This window comes from Schistocerca cancellata, chromosome 8 (genome assembly GCF_023864275.1).
Source record: "Schistocerca cancellata isolate TAMUIC-IGC-003103 chromosome 8, iqSchCanc2.1, whole genome shotgun sequence".
Classification (NCBI taxonomy): Eukaryota; Metazoa; Arthropoda; class Insecta; order Orthoptera; family Acrididae; genus Schistocerca; species Schistocerca cancellata.
The window spans coordinates 492294049-492308598 of NC_064633.1; the positions used below are offsets into that span (position 1 = coordinate 492294049).

The window sequence follows — 14550 nt, forward strand, 5'->3', positions numbered from 1 at the left end:
TCAAAAGTAGCTAAAAAATTTGTTGCACCATTCTGAGAGACGAGATGTGACCAACAACTGCTACTTTACATACGAACCAATCACACCACAACTTCAGAGGGTTATTCCTACCTGTGATGTCTATAAATGGATCAAATTTAATTAACATTAGATGCCTCGATGAAAAGATACGCATCTGCAAACTTGGCCAAAATTTTCTAGGTGCACATTTTAGAGTATTTTTGGGGCGCAATATCTCAACTGTGTATTGTTCAATCTTTTTTTCCTGCTACAGCTGGAAAGAGAGTGCTTTAAGCTTCCAAAGCTATATTGTTTAATATCTGGATCTTGCATATTGATGAGTATGAATAGGTTTCGAAAGGTATTATTTTAGCACATCGAGAAGATTGAAAAGTGAAACACTTTGCTCATTAAGTCTCATAATCAATCTTTTTATTCCAGTATATAAATCAGTTTCAAACATCAATTTAACACATGCCATAAAAACAAGTATAATACACAACAAAGAAAATTTGCAAAACAAAAATACTAATGAGTCAGTTCCATTTTTGGTTTAACAGTTCTACAATTTTGTCAAGGGCAAATTGTGGACAACCGTATTGTCATCCTGATCCTGATGGTGCTTCTTAAATCATGAAAATATGTTGCTCAGAATCCAGCAATTGTCATTAGCAGTTGGCCAGTCGAAGGAATAAGCAGAACTGTGTGAGTGCATAAAGCTGATGAGGACATCTTTATTGTTCATGTGGAACTTCACTTGTTTCCAAACCACCATAAATTGGCATACATACCTGCAACATATTGTCCTGGTTGTAAACTTGCAATTGAGATTGCTGGAATTTCTTCATCTGCTTCAAAGGCATGAACTGTGAATTCTGTAGCATCATTTGAACCTCTAATTGCTCTGAGCTGATTACAATTAACTGGCTTAAATTGATTTTCTCTTGTTCCAGATATTGCATGTCCCATGGCAAACCTTGTTTCTTGATCAGGCAGATTTTTTTCGGTCTCTTCGTTTGGTGCATAAAAAAACTTAATGACTGGAATACCATCATCAGAGAATTTGAACAAATTGTATGGAGTCAATATTTGGTTATCTAAGGGTCTCTGTAGACTAGTACAGGCTGCTAGCCTTTTTGCTGTTCCTCCAATGCCATCACAAGCCGATTTACCATGGCTTGTTCCAAAAGAATTCCACTCGGCAGCGAGGCCAAAATCACTTTCATGCAGACATAAATTGATGAAATTTTTGAAATTCTTATACTGAACAGCTGAAACATCACTAAAGTAATAAATGTTCTTAATGTTTTTCAAGCTTTGTCTTTAAATAAGATATAAACGTTATTTGAAAGACATGAACAGCAATGTTATCATGACGGAGACAGTTGCTGATCATACAAGTGCTAATACTCTTGATATTCTTCGCCACCAAACTAGACAACAAATGGATGCAATGTGGCCTGACTATTCTCCAAATGAAATCTTTGCAGAGTATCCGGAATAACAAATGAATAATTCTCAGCAAAATCCATCAATATAATTAATTCATTTTCGTCAAGATTTCTTTTTAGCTGCTTAAGGTGCATTTTGGCACAAAGTGGTGGCTTCTTAAATTGTTGAGTTTCAAAATCAGTGCCTCCATGAGATCTTTAACAGTTCCTGGCATGTCTCTACTGCGTGTCAGTATGGACCCATTGCTTGTATTCCGTTGTTTCTTTAAGTCATAGTCTTTAAAAGAATCTTCAAGAAAAGCCTCTAGTTGCATTTTTCCTGGCCATTCCTCACAATGTTGCTGCATACAATCTTTTGATTCCAAACTGCATACAGTTTTTTTTCATCAAATTCTTGCAGTAATCTAGGCTGGATGTTGCTGAAGCCAACATTAGACATTTCAAGGAACTGTACATACACATACTGAATGTTATCCAAAAGACTTTTAGTACACCATTTCGGCCAGAGCTCACACAATTTTGAGAAGCTCAGTTGATTTCCATATTGCTTACAATAAGCAATGAACATTTCTTTCAGGTTACAAGGGAGCAGGTGTTTATGCTTGTGAATCTTTTCCCCATTTATTCTCACTGAAACACAATCCTTTCTGCCAGGGCATAAAAAAAGTGAGGACATTTTATTTTACTTCAAGACTGAGCTTTACCCCTTTTTGGTTCACAGATGCTGCCAAAATCCCGTCTTCCATCTTAAGTTTCCTAGCCTTCTTCATCGTTTTACTTGAAACAGCAAATTCTTTAGCCATTTTTTCAATAGACCAGCTATTTGGCCAGGGTCAAACTTTGAAATTTACAGCAACTGCTTGACGTCTGAAGTTTAATCTTAAGTTCTGCAATTAAGATGTCCATATCTTTACATTTTTGGCATTCTTCCATTTGTATTTGAGCAATATCTGCTTGGCTCACACCCACAGCTGTGGCAATTACCTTTAGCTTTCAGAACTTTGCACTTTATGTATACCATTGAATCCACTGACTCTCCAAGCGATGATAATGAAGTATTAGCAGTAAAGCAAGCATCAAAACATCTATGTTTTCAGTGGATGGTGATTCTTGCTTATCCTGGTGGGATGATTCTTTTTGGACCACTTTATGCCTACATTTGGCACAAATTTTCAGACCACATTCAAAAACATCATTACTCGGTAACTTCAACATATGAGACATTGCAATGGCTATTGATGTTAAATCCTTCATGATTACACACTTTTCTTTACCAATGGGTTGCAGCAAGTCTTCTGCAGGAATTGAAACTTTGTCATCAACAAGCCATTATGGTATGGACAAATTTGGGTATCTCCAGTAAAATCAAGCCCAGACCTACATCGTAGACGCTCCTCGTCCACTGGAGACATTTCCTTAACTGATTATAGTTGCCTTTTTCCATAATAGAATGATGCTGACTTACGACAATCAACTCCATCTGATCCACCAAAGAAGCAGGATGCAAGGGTCCCTTGGTTAACTTTATACAACAGTTTACTAACCTATAACAAGCAATTCCAAAAGCTCCTGAATATCCTGATTTGAAGCATATCAGATTCAGACTTGTTTTTGTATCAAATATACAAATAAGCATATCAAAACATATTGTTTTAGTGCATACCTTCAGCTACAACAATGAGTATTGATTATTCAAACACTCAGTACTCAACACTAAGAATGTACAATGTAAACACCAAAGATTACACCACACAGAAGACTGACACTGTGAAAACAACCAACAATAAAAGCAACAACAAAGTGGTGATTCAGCAATCTAACACTGCTGCAAGGATAGAGCCTTAACAAACTATTGCTGCTTATTATGCCGATGGAAACTGAGTGACAATGCATATACGCACCACCACACACTGTAGAGTTAAAACGTTTTAAAGCAACATAGTGGTCCATTATGATATTCTAGATTTTGTAATCTTATGAGCATTTTCTAAGGTTTTATTATATTTATATTCTACACTGTAAAATAATGTAAAAATACTTCCCATTAGCACAGTTACATTCCTTAAACCAAAGGCAAATCTTATACTATTAAAAGACACTACAATTCCAGTTTTTTTAATTTACTACTTCAAACTGTGTTAATTTTTTGTATTTATTGATAATCCATTTTTCCACTTTTGACATATATTCTTACTCATCAATATGCAAGCTCCAGAAATTATACAATATAGCTTTGAAAATTTGAAGCATGCTTTTTTCACCTGTAGCAAGAAAAAGAGGAATGAACAAGACAGTTGAGATATTGTCCCCAAAAAATTTGCATACAGAAAATTTTGGCCAACTTTGCAGATGTGTATCTTTTCATCTAGGCATCCAATGTTAATTAAATTTCATCGACATATAGATATCGTAGATAGGATTAACCCTATGAAGTTTTGATGCGATTGGTTCACATGAAAAGTAGCAGTGGTCAGTCAAACCTTGTCTCTCAGAAGAGCGTGACAAATTTTTTACCCAGTTTAAAGGCTTTTATTTATATTTGATGATGATGACCCATACTCCAAGGAGCACAGGGGGACGATGCAGGAGACCTGCACTGCTGACTAGGCAAGGTCCTAGCAGAGGTGGTTTGCCATTGCCTTCCTCTGACTGTAATGAGGATGGATGATGATGAAGATGATATGACGACACCCAGTCATCTCGAAGCAGGGGAAATCCCTGAACGAGCTGGGAATCGAACCCAGGGCCCCGTGCGCAGGAAGCAAGAACACTACCACAATACCACGAGCTGCAGACTTATCTTTAGTGTGGCTTTAGGTGTGGCTAAACCCCTAATCTTTGGCATAGTGTGATTCAGCATAAACAGTAGTCTACATGTACTAGAGCAAATGACCAAATGTCTGCTAGAACTTTTAAAAAAGCCTAGCAAACTTCACACATTTGCATTTTCAGATGTGATGTGAAGGTGAGTAGCCTCTCTTTAAAAGCCTCTAAAAATTCAACCACTGAGGATACAGGACTGAAATTTGATATTTAAGCATTAAAGACCATATAGAACCTACACCAAATTTCATTAGATTTGGAGAGAGTCGAGTGAGGGGACTTTTTAATATTGGTCCCTTTTAAATGGAATGACCCCAGTGCAACCTGACAAAAAAGGTGGAAACATGACCTGGAAGGTATATAGAGGCCAATCAGTATGACGGCGATCCCAGTGGGGTAACCTGGTCATGGGGAGGTGGGAAGGAAACAAGAGAATCAACAGGAAGTGGTCACTAACACAGAGGTCCTCATTTGGAAACCAGTGTAAGGAAGGTAGAAGGGGAGGGGAAGAGAACGAAATATCAATGGCAGAGAAAGTTCCATATGCAGCACTAAAATAAGTAGGGAAGAATCATTATTAAGAAAACACAGATCGTGATCCATGATCCACAAGAAATTGGTCACTGAGGAGCCCCTGACTAGAAGCACTGCCCCAGAAAGGGTGATGGGCATTAAAATCCCAAAGGAGGAGGAAGGGAGGCGAGAGATGCTGAAGAGGGCAGTTAGGGCAGCAGTTGTAGGTGGCCTGTCAGTAGGGAGATAAGAGATTGCACAGTCCAATTGATCCCAAATGGCAACCGCTTCCAATGTGGTATGAAGGAGGATTCATGTACTGACAATATCTGCACAGGCCAACATGCATACGCCACTGGAAGCCCTCAAAGGGCTGACCTGGTTCCGCTAACAGAAAGCACGATACCCATGAAGGGACGATGAGTGAGCATCAGTAAAGTGAGATTCGTGGAGAACACAAACTACCCAGTGAAAGGCAATAAGGGACTACAAATCAGGGAAGTGATAGCAGTTGCTACTACAGTTCCATTGAATAGTCACAGAGTGGGTATCTTAATGGGTGGTGAACAGGTTGGAGCCACCAGGACACCACCCATCACCAAGGACGATGGGGTGACATCCTTAAATAAGATGTCAGACTCTTGTTGCGAAGGAGGAGATGGCACCTTAAAGGGCCATCACAGTGGCCTTGTCTTGGGACTTACGTTTCTTCTTCTTCTTCTTCTTCCTCTCTTTTGGAGGTTGAGGAGGGCAGGGCATGGAGAGAGAGCAGGCTTCTGCAAGATCAAGACACTTCTTCAGCCAGCGAGAGGGAAAGGGAATCGCAGGGAAGGGTGATAGGAGAGGGGGACAGGACTGGCGTAAGGAAGAGGTAGGAAGGCGAATGGATGTAACACAGGCAAAAGTAGAAGACATCGACAATGGATGGAATGTATCATATTTTTGACAAGCCTCAGTATAAAACAAACGATCCAGAGACGTATTCTTGTATTTTCTTTTCTTTCTTGGAAGCTGGGAAATATGGTGAGTGTGCAGAGTGGCAGTCATGACAATTTGCACACACAGGTGGCGGAATACAGGAGCTCCACTCATGGAGTCGGTGTCCACAGTCAACACTCAGAGGGTCCATCGTACAGCGGGAAGACATGTGTCCAAAATGCATGCACCGAAAGCACCTCATGGATGGCAGGATGTACGGCTTCATTTCACATTAGTAACACACAAGCTGGACCTTCTCTAGGACTTTATCTCCCTCAAAGGCCAGAATAAAGGTACCAGTATCGGCGTGTGTCTTTACTACCCTTCTGCGCATGGTCAAAAAATTGAACGTGCGTCACTCCAGATTAGCCTGGAGTTCCTCATTAAGTTGAAGGATAAGGTCCCTATGAAAAATCACTCCTTGGACCATATTCAGAGACTAGCACGGGGTAATAGATACTGCGATATCGGCAAGATGATAACGAGCATGAAGAGCCACAGACTGGACGGCATAAGAAGCTCTGATCAACAGGGAACCCGATAGCTTCTTAGTGAGAGACTACTTCGCCAAACTTATCCTCAATATTCTTCACAAAAAACAATGGCTTTGTGGTGGTAAATGTGTCCCCACTCAACCTAGTACAGACCGTGCAGTGGGAAAAGTGTTTCACCCCAAGCCAGCAAGTCTGGCCCACATCCCAGGGCGTAGCCAGGGAAGGGAAGGCTGCAGGGTCATAAGAAGCAGCATTCAATGACCTGTTACCACTTTAACAGATGGCCATTTGAGAATTGAGAGATTTTTGTGGTTTGATACACTTCACACAAACAGCATCTGCCCTAATACCACCCGCTCTGATCAGGGGCTCTCTCCATGGGTGCCATCGAGCGACAGAAAGGGCCATTTGGCAAGGCGGCCATTGCTGGAAGTTCCCATGCTCCAAAATGACAAGCAACCACTCCTAGGCATACAGGTGGAGGCAACAGCTCAGTTCTCAGAAGTGTGAACCCTGTGTTTTAAGAGAACTCAGCCTTTTGAGTTAACAGCCTCACCAAACAGACTAACTACATATGCTGGTGACCTAGTGAGATGGAGGGGGCTACAGTGGGGAAGGAGGGGGGAGAGGGCAAAAGAATCCATGCTGCAGATGCTAGAGAGAGTTCTTCCCCAAATAGCTCACACTAAATACAGAAAATTTAGAAGTGGAGGTCAAACACCAAGGTGGGGCCAAAAATGTCAAACAGAATGAAAGAGAACAGGCAACAAGAACAAAACTGTAAGGAATGTGCGAAACCAGGTGGTTAGCCGGGTCAACTTAATTAAGAACACTGAGAGGAGAGGAGGTGGGAGTGGGCAAAGGGTGAGGATGGGGGAGGGAGGAGCACAGGGTAGGAAATGCAGCACGGGAAGAAAGAATGGGCAGCAATAGCTCAAGGCCCCAAGGGTGCCATGCACGAACTCACAAAAGAACCGTGACCCACTGGGGGGGGGGGGGGGGGGGGGGGGGGGGCGGTAATATGTGGGGGTGGGTCTAGAGATAGAATGTAGCCTTCCTCACCCTCTCCCCCAATCACCACTTCCAACAGATTTGTTATGGAGGATACCATTCTGCTCAATGAAAGGAGGCAGAAGTCCTCAGTGTAGCTGTAGAAGGATTAGTGGGGGACAAATAGTGGGGGACAATCTTTTTGCCAGAAGTGAAATGCTTGGGAGGCCATCGGGACCTATTACTGAGGATGGAAAATGTGTACACACTTTAGCGACATTTAGTGCATTGAATATTACGCAAGTCAAATTTTTTGTTACCAGTACAGGATGTATGGATCTGGATTTCTTTTCTGAGACTGGAAGTACATTAATCATTTGGAGGTTGTGTGCTTGTGTTTTGCACTACTTCTTAAAGACCTGGCAAGTCAGCAAGTTACAGTTCATGCAAAGTGGTTTCTTTCCATACAGAGCACTCTCTCAAAATGACCAGCCACAATCTCCACAGATTGGTTGTTTATATATTGAGACAACATGTAGTCAAAGTGCAAGCCTTTGAAACATCACAGTTTTATGTTACATTCTCAGACCATTATTTTCATTTTATTTGGAAAAAGGCATGCCTTTACAGGCCAGAATAAATGCTCCAGTGTTTATCCTATTATCTTTCAGGACTCATTGGACATGGTACATAAAATGAACTTCCTGTTTTTCTCAACTGGTTTCTGTCTCATCAACTTGGAGTGCAAGGATGCAGAGAAAAATTATACCTTGCATTGTGTTGAAGTTCTTACGTGGTGTGACTGTTACCTAGATAATGACAAGCAGACTTCACATGAAATGGCACTCTTCGATTTTCTTCATCTCATATAATTCAAAAGTCACTGTCCAGACACGAGTTTCCGTAAGTAGTACGACTGTTGTCTCCCAGCCCCCCATCCCCCAACTTAAAAAGTAAAATCACCTCTGAAGAATAAAAGATTTCCAAGGTCTGTTAAGTAGAACACACTCATTACTTAGTTGTCCGTAGGTCACATTGTAGAATAGTGGTCTTATAATTGTAAAGCCAGTGGTTTCACTCTTGCTAGTAACCTTATTTAAATCCCATCTTTACTAGCAAAAAAGAATGTTCATTAAAAAATAATCATGTAGCCTACTTAGAAATTTAGAAATAATTATTTTTTAAACATGTTTGACATTTTGCATTTCAGCATCATATTTTAATTTATTTCTAATACTGGAATTTTTATGCCAGTAGTAATTAAAACCAAAAAGGTATTTTTATTAAAAATTATGATTCACTATGAGTTTATTAACATTTATATTTGTTAATATTTCTGTTTATTATAAATATCAAATTTAAATAGAAGTACAAAAATGATACTACTAGCAACATTTAAACCAGCTATTTTATGATCACAAGACATGCACTCTGCCACCTACAGTTATGTTAAAAAGGTTACAAACGACATACTTAAGAACACTTTGAAATCTTCTGACCTTTCAAGATGACTGTTCGACCTTTTTTTAATTGTTATTTTAAGAATTACGCGCTTTGATAAGTACGAAGAAAATCAAAGATGGCCAGCCCATAAGGGCCCCTTGTGAAATGTAAACATACAACTTGCACCCATGAAACAGAAATTAACTATGTTAACTCTATTGACTTGTTAACCATTGTTAAAATCTGCCATTAAACCCATCTACGAAAAATGTAATTAGCTAATTATGTCCACAGTTAGTAAAAAACACACACACACACACACACACACACACACACAAAAATTACACTTAACATACCATCCCTGTCAACTGAAGTTAGAACCACATAATCCAATCCCCATGATGCAATAGCTGTAGCAGTATGTAATGGTTCATTTGGATCTGGTGGTGGAGGTGTTCTTGATGTTTTCACTGAGCAAAATCTACAGCCTCGTGTGCAGGTATCACCCAACAACTATAAACAAATACATTATTCCATATGAGAAATATTTACACTTCCTTAGATTTCAGTTTAAAAAATTTCAGATTATTAACTTATAGTTTCAATACAATGAGCAAATATTAATTTTCAAGCTGGTATCCTCCACAAATAAATATGAATTGACAGAAACCAGACAGACACAGACACACACACACACACTTCTACTGTTGTTTGGTCATACCAAAGTATGTTCAGTAAACCATGGCAAAAAGTACATTCTCAAGAACTGTAAACATTGAAGTTGGTAGGTTTCTGTCTTGGGCAGTGTTGTTAGCATTCCTCGGTGTTGTAAAAAGGCAAAGTGACCGAGTATTAGAATTTTATATGCAAGAAAGCATCAGTAGTCTTTAAAGCATACAAGAAATACTGGCAAACAATATGTGAGGTGAACAGCAAAATTAGCATGAATAGTTAAGCCAGTAATAGTACTGTCCATGAAAAGCAAGGGTCTGCAATGGAATGTCAGCAGGTGTAAATCTAAAACTGGTATTCAATCCAAAGCGAAGTGAAAGGTTCATTTCTTCAAACCTACTTGCATCTCTCTGAAAGAGTAATTTAACACCCCATCAATTTGGAACTCGAGTTTTCTACAGAAACATTACGTGTTTTAGTTAAAATGCTGTATCACAAGGAAGAATGGGGTAGACGAATTGATAAAAACAACCATCAACCATGGCTTGGCAGCCACAGCATCATTTTAAAGCAAATATACAGTAAAATTACCATTATTGTCGCTGTAGCGGTTCCATGTGTACCACCTCCCCAGCATTCCCCTATGTTGGGACATCTTGCTTCTTCACATACTGTATGTAAATTCAGTTGACGTAATTGGTCTTTTATCTTACTGAAATTTTTGCCGGTTGGAATGTTCGTTTTCAACCATGGTGGCAATCTTAATCGTTCAGATTCACCTTTCTCGCGTTTCAATTTTCCATCGTAATTGCTCCAGTCCCTCTCAGGTTCTTGCAAAAATTCTTCTAACCCAGGGCCACTGGCAAGTTTCTTCTTAATTTTTTCCGGCAACGTATACTTCGTCCGATGACCCTACAAATTAAAGTCATCCAGTCACAACCGTAAACACATCACAATGGTACAAACAAACAGAGTAAATAACAGCAATACTTCGAACGAAGAACGACTCCCAAATAGGCAGTACTTCCGTGACTGAACGAGCCCATTTAACCTCATTGCTTCTGAATTTACATTAAACGAGGTGACACTTTTCAGTAAGCATTAACAGATCTGTTTGCAACATACACTAATTTGTATAGCTCTAGACTGCACTAGCAGACATCACGCTCAACTACGGAATTTCCTCACGACACTTCAAAGTTCAAAGATAGTCATTCCACATATACGACAATAAAGCCGCCTTCCCAAAGGCATCGAACACTTGCACGTAGGGCAGACTCGTTCTAGCTCCTGACGTGCAACTACGCCTTCAGACGCACGAAGTGAGCCGAGTTTAGGGGAGAAATACGAATTTCACTGATTTTCGTTTGGTGCACTACATGAAGTCAACTTGATCCTTAGAACCGACAGGTATACTGTACTGCCAGTGAAAGCATTTATTAACACACTGAAATTAAACGCATTTGAAAAAAAAAAAGTTTTCACTCTAGATGTTATATCACGTTCTTGTTCTCTGCTTGAGACGGGTTTATTTATTTATTTATTTTATTGCGAGTTCTGTTGATCCTGATAGCAATGGAGTTGCAAGAATATGGAACGAGTCAGTGTTTTTACACTGTTAGCAATATAGCAGCACACAATATGGTTAATTCATGACAAGACTCATGGTAACGACATGGAACACTACCAGAAATAAAAACGTATTACATACATTAGAATTAATACTTATGTGTACACATTCAAATTAACAAATCAAAGTAACTCTTCAAGCTTTCCCGGCGAATGTGCTGTAAATAGTCTTCAAGGGGCAAGCGCGGAGAGCCGATTTGCGATTTTCGGCAGAGGAAGTTTGAATATGGTAAATCATTGCGCATGCGCGATTTACGCTGCTGCGCATTCTTCGCACGCGTGTCCGAGAAACGGGGCGTGAGTCGTACTTAGCCACCAACAAGGTTGAACCACCTGAAGATGTCAGACAGTTACTCTGAGGAAATATTGTGGAATTTGCACAACATGATCCGGTGACAAACCCATGAAGACTATTTACAATATCAAAGTATATTGAGCAACAATATAACACTACAGCAACAAATAGTTTACATTTATGCTCACATTGAATGGCTAACTCAGTTGTATAATAGAAACCTGTCCCTATGCACTAAAAAATTCACTAATTGAATAGAATGACTTTGTAGTAGGTATTCCTTCAGTTTCATCTCGAACTTTGTTGTTTCAGATGCAAGACTTTTGATGCCTGTATAATTTACTCGTTTCTGTACAAGGATATAGGTCGTCTGGTTGTTATAGAAGTCCTAATTTGACCTTGTGTTGTGACTATGATGTTCACTAGTGGTGTTGAAGAGGGAGTCGTTTTTATTAATGAAACATACAAGGGAGTATATGTTGAGATACATTGTAAATACCTGTAGTTGCCTAAACAGATTCCTTCATGAGTACCTTGGTTGCACACCACTCAGGATGCGTACTGCTCTCTTCTGAGCAATAAAAACTTTTTTTGCCAAGGGCTGCTTGCCCCAAAAGATAATTCTGTAAGACAAAAGTGCATGGAAGTTTCCGAAATAAGCAGCTCTTCTGTGTGGTTGATGCAGATATACATAAGACAAATGTTGCAGAATGTAGCCTTTTTTTTAGATCTAGAATATGCTTGGACCAAATTAGTATACAATTTATGTACACAACCAGGAATTGAGCTGAGTCAGCTTGCTTTATTTGCTGTCCATTACGTTCTATATTTATGTTGCCCAATTCTTTATGTTCCATCTGAAACTGCGCAAAATGATTTTTTTATGTTCAGAGAGAGTCCATTACAGTTAAACCATTTCAGACAGTCATCAAACGCATTGTTCACAGATGTTTCCTGGTTGTTTCCTGTTGCTTTATCAACTAGAAGAGAAGTATTGTCAGTGAATAGGGTGAACTTGCTCACTGACACAGTGCAGTGTGGAAGGTCATTTATAAATATAAGGAACAGTAAGCCTTGAGGCACTCCAGTGTTTCCACTTGGATAAAGCTGGGATCCCATTGCTGTCAATACCTATTATTACCCTTTGTTTCCTATCTGAAAAGTAGGGTTTAATTCATGTCCCCATTGTTTCACTTAACCCATAGTAGTCTGCTTTATTTAGTAGAATTTCATGGTTGACTCAGTCAAAAGCCTTGGATAGGTCATATACGATTCCAGTTGTTAAGAGATTCGTGAATTTGATCGGTGAAACTGAAAATAGCATCATCAATTGATAGGCCCTGCCAGAAACCAAACTGACATTGACTGAGAATGTTATGGCTGTTCAGGTGATTAACAGTTCTCTTGAATACCAGTTTCTCAAGGACCATTGAAAAACTTGTTATCAGGAATATTGAGCGGTGGATTGTTACATCACTTTTCTTGAAGAGTGGTTTCACACAGACACATTTAATCTAAGTGGAACAATACCTTGTTTCAGGGATTCATTAAAAATGTGACAAGACTGCATTTAAAAAGCCACGACAGTGCTTAAGTATCTCAGTTGAAATATTATCAACCTTACAAGAGTTTTTTGATTTCATCTCTCTGATTATCTTATTGATCTCACTAATTGTTAGGGGGGTTATCTGCATCTGGCAAACTCTGGCATTGTTACCATTGTGCAGGAGAGCCGTTGCATCAACACTGAGCCTTCGCAGCCAATTATTTCAGCAGCTGTTAAATAATGTTTATTGAAGATATTAGCAACTTCCTCAGTATTATTTACAATATTTGCATCCTGAATTAATTCTGTGTCAGTCATGTACTCTACTTTTTTACCGCTCTCCCTTTTTATATCTTGCCAGATGGTTTCTGATTTTTAATTGAGTTATCAATTTCAGATGCTATGTTCATAGTTTTGGATTTTTATTACCCTTTTTAAAATATTACAGTGCAATCTGTAGTCCTGCTTTTTGATAGAATCATTAGAGAGCCTTAGGGATTCATATAATTTTTTTTTTTTTTGTTCTACAGGAAATTCTGATCCCTGTAATGATCTAGGGTTTCCACAAAGCAGCCTGAGGGTTGTTTCTCAAGATTATTTTTGGGACTATAGCTTCAAACAATGACACAAACTCATTAGAGAAGAGATTAAATTTTTCATTAATATTCCTCTCCATAAATACAAGGGTCCAGTCGATCTGCTGTAATGGTAAGGGAAGGTTGAAGATTTCTATGATATCGTTATTGACTGGCCTGACAGTTTTAAAGGATTGTTTCAGTTTATCACACAGTTTGATATCATTTACTGCAAGCAGCTGACCATTAAGAATTTGACTTACAATAATCCTGCCGCTTCTGTATCTGTCCAGGAATAAATCGTCAATTAGGCTCTTACTAGAACTAGTTACTCTAGTGTGAAAGTTAACTACTGAAATTAGGTTAAATGATTCCATCAGGTTCTCTAGTTCTCTTCTGCTGTTCTTTGTAGTTAAGAAGTTAATAATAAAACCACCCATTATAATTAAATCCTTGTGTTTTCAATATATTTGGTTCAAAAGTTGTTCCTTATAGTTTAGAAATATATATATTTTCCCTGCGTGTAAACGGCAAAAATTATAACTGACTTATTATTTGTAGTAATTTCTGTTCCACATGTTTCAAAATGAGAATCTATACTGTAAGTACTTATATCTAGGGATTTATATTTTACATTGGTTTTAATGTAGATTGCAGTCTTTCCTTTCTCCTTTATAGTTTTACAATAGCTGGCTGATAATGAGTATCCATCAATTTGAGGCATTTCAGTTCCACTTGTCACATGGTGTTCTGTAAGACATATTACTTTTGCATGGTTTACAGATTCAGCGTCAGTAATTTCAAGATTTAGAAGCTCCAGTTTGCTTCTGATACCATTGAGGTTTTTGTGTAACACACAAAATTTACTGCTACTGGCAATTCTTGGTTCGTTGCTACATTTCGATAGCTTAGCATTCCTCATAATCTTTGACTGTTCGGTAAATTATTACACCTTGGATTATCACCAGGAGCTGATTCCAAAATCAAGCTACATGAAGTCACCTCTTCCTTCATATCTCTGACACTCAAGTAGCTTAAAATCATTTTACCATATTAATTATGAGAGCAGCAGAAAAAAACAACTTTTAACAAACAGAAAAAACACAAAAAACACAACACTGTGCTACCGAGAGCTGAGCAT

General features: G+C 38.8%; 1 protein-coding gene across 3 annotated transcripts in view; it reads right to left on the minus strand.

Annotated features, from left to right (window-relative positions):
• LOC126094590 (lipoyl synthase, mitochondrial) overlaps positions 1 to 14550 on the minus strand; it is a 133562-nt gene that overhangs the window by 98584 nt on the left and 20428 nt on the right. The window contains exons 1-3 of one of the 3 annotated variants that reach the window (XM_049909055.1): positions 10355 to 10587; positions 9956 to 10276; positions 9049 to 9205 (exon numbers count right to left, since the gene is read on the minus strand). The exons of 1 other annotated variant lie outside the window; for it this stretch is intronic. In XM_049909055.1, the coding sequence (XP_049765012.1) occupies positions 9049 to 9205; positions 9956 to 10276; positions 10355 to 10420 (544 nt within the window). In that variant the 5' untranslated portion in view covers positions 10421 to 10587. Of the gene's footprint in view, positions 1 to 9048; positions 9206 to 9955; positions 10277 to 10354; positions 10588 to 14550 lie in introns of those variants that run through there. One more of the 3 variants, XM_049909058.1, reaches the window with a different exon arrangement.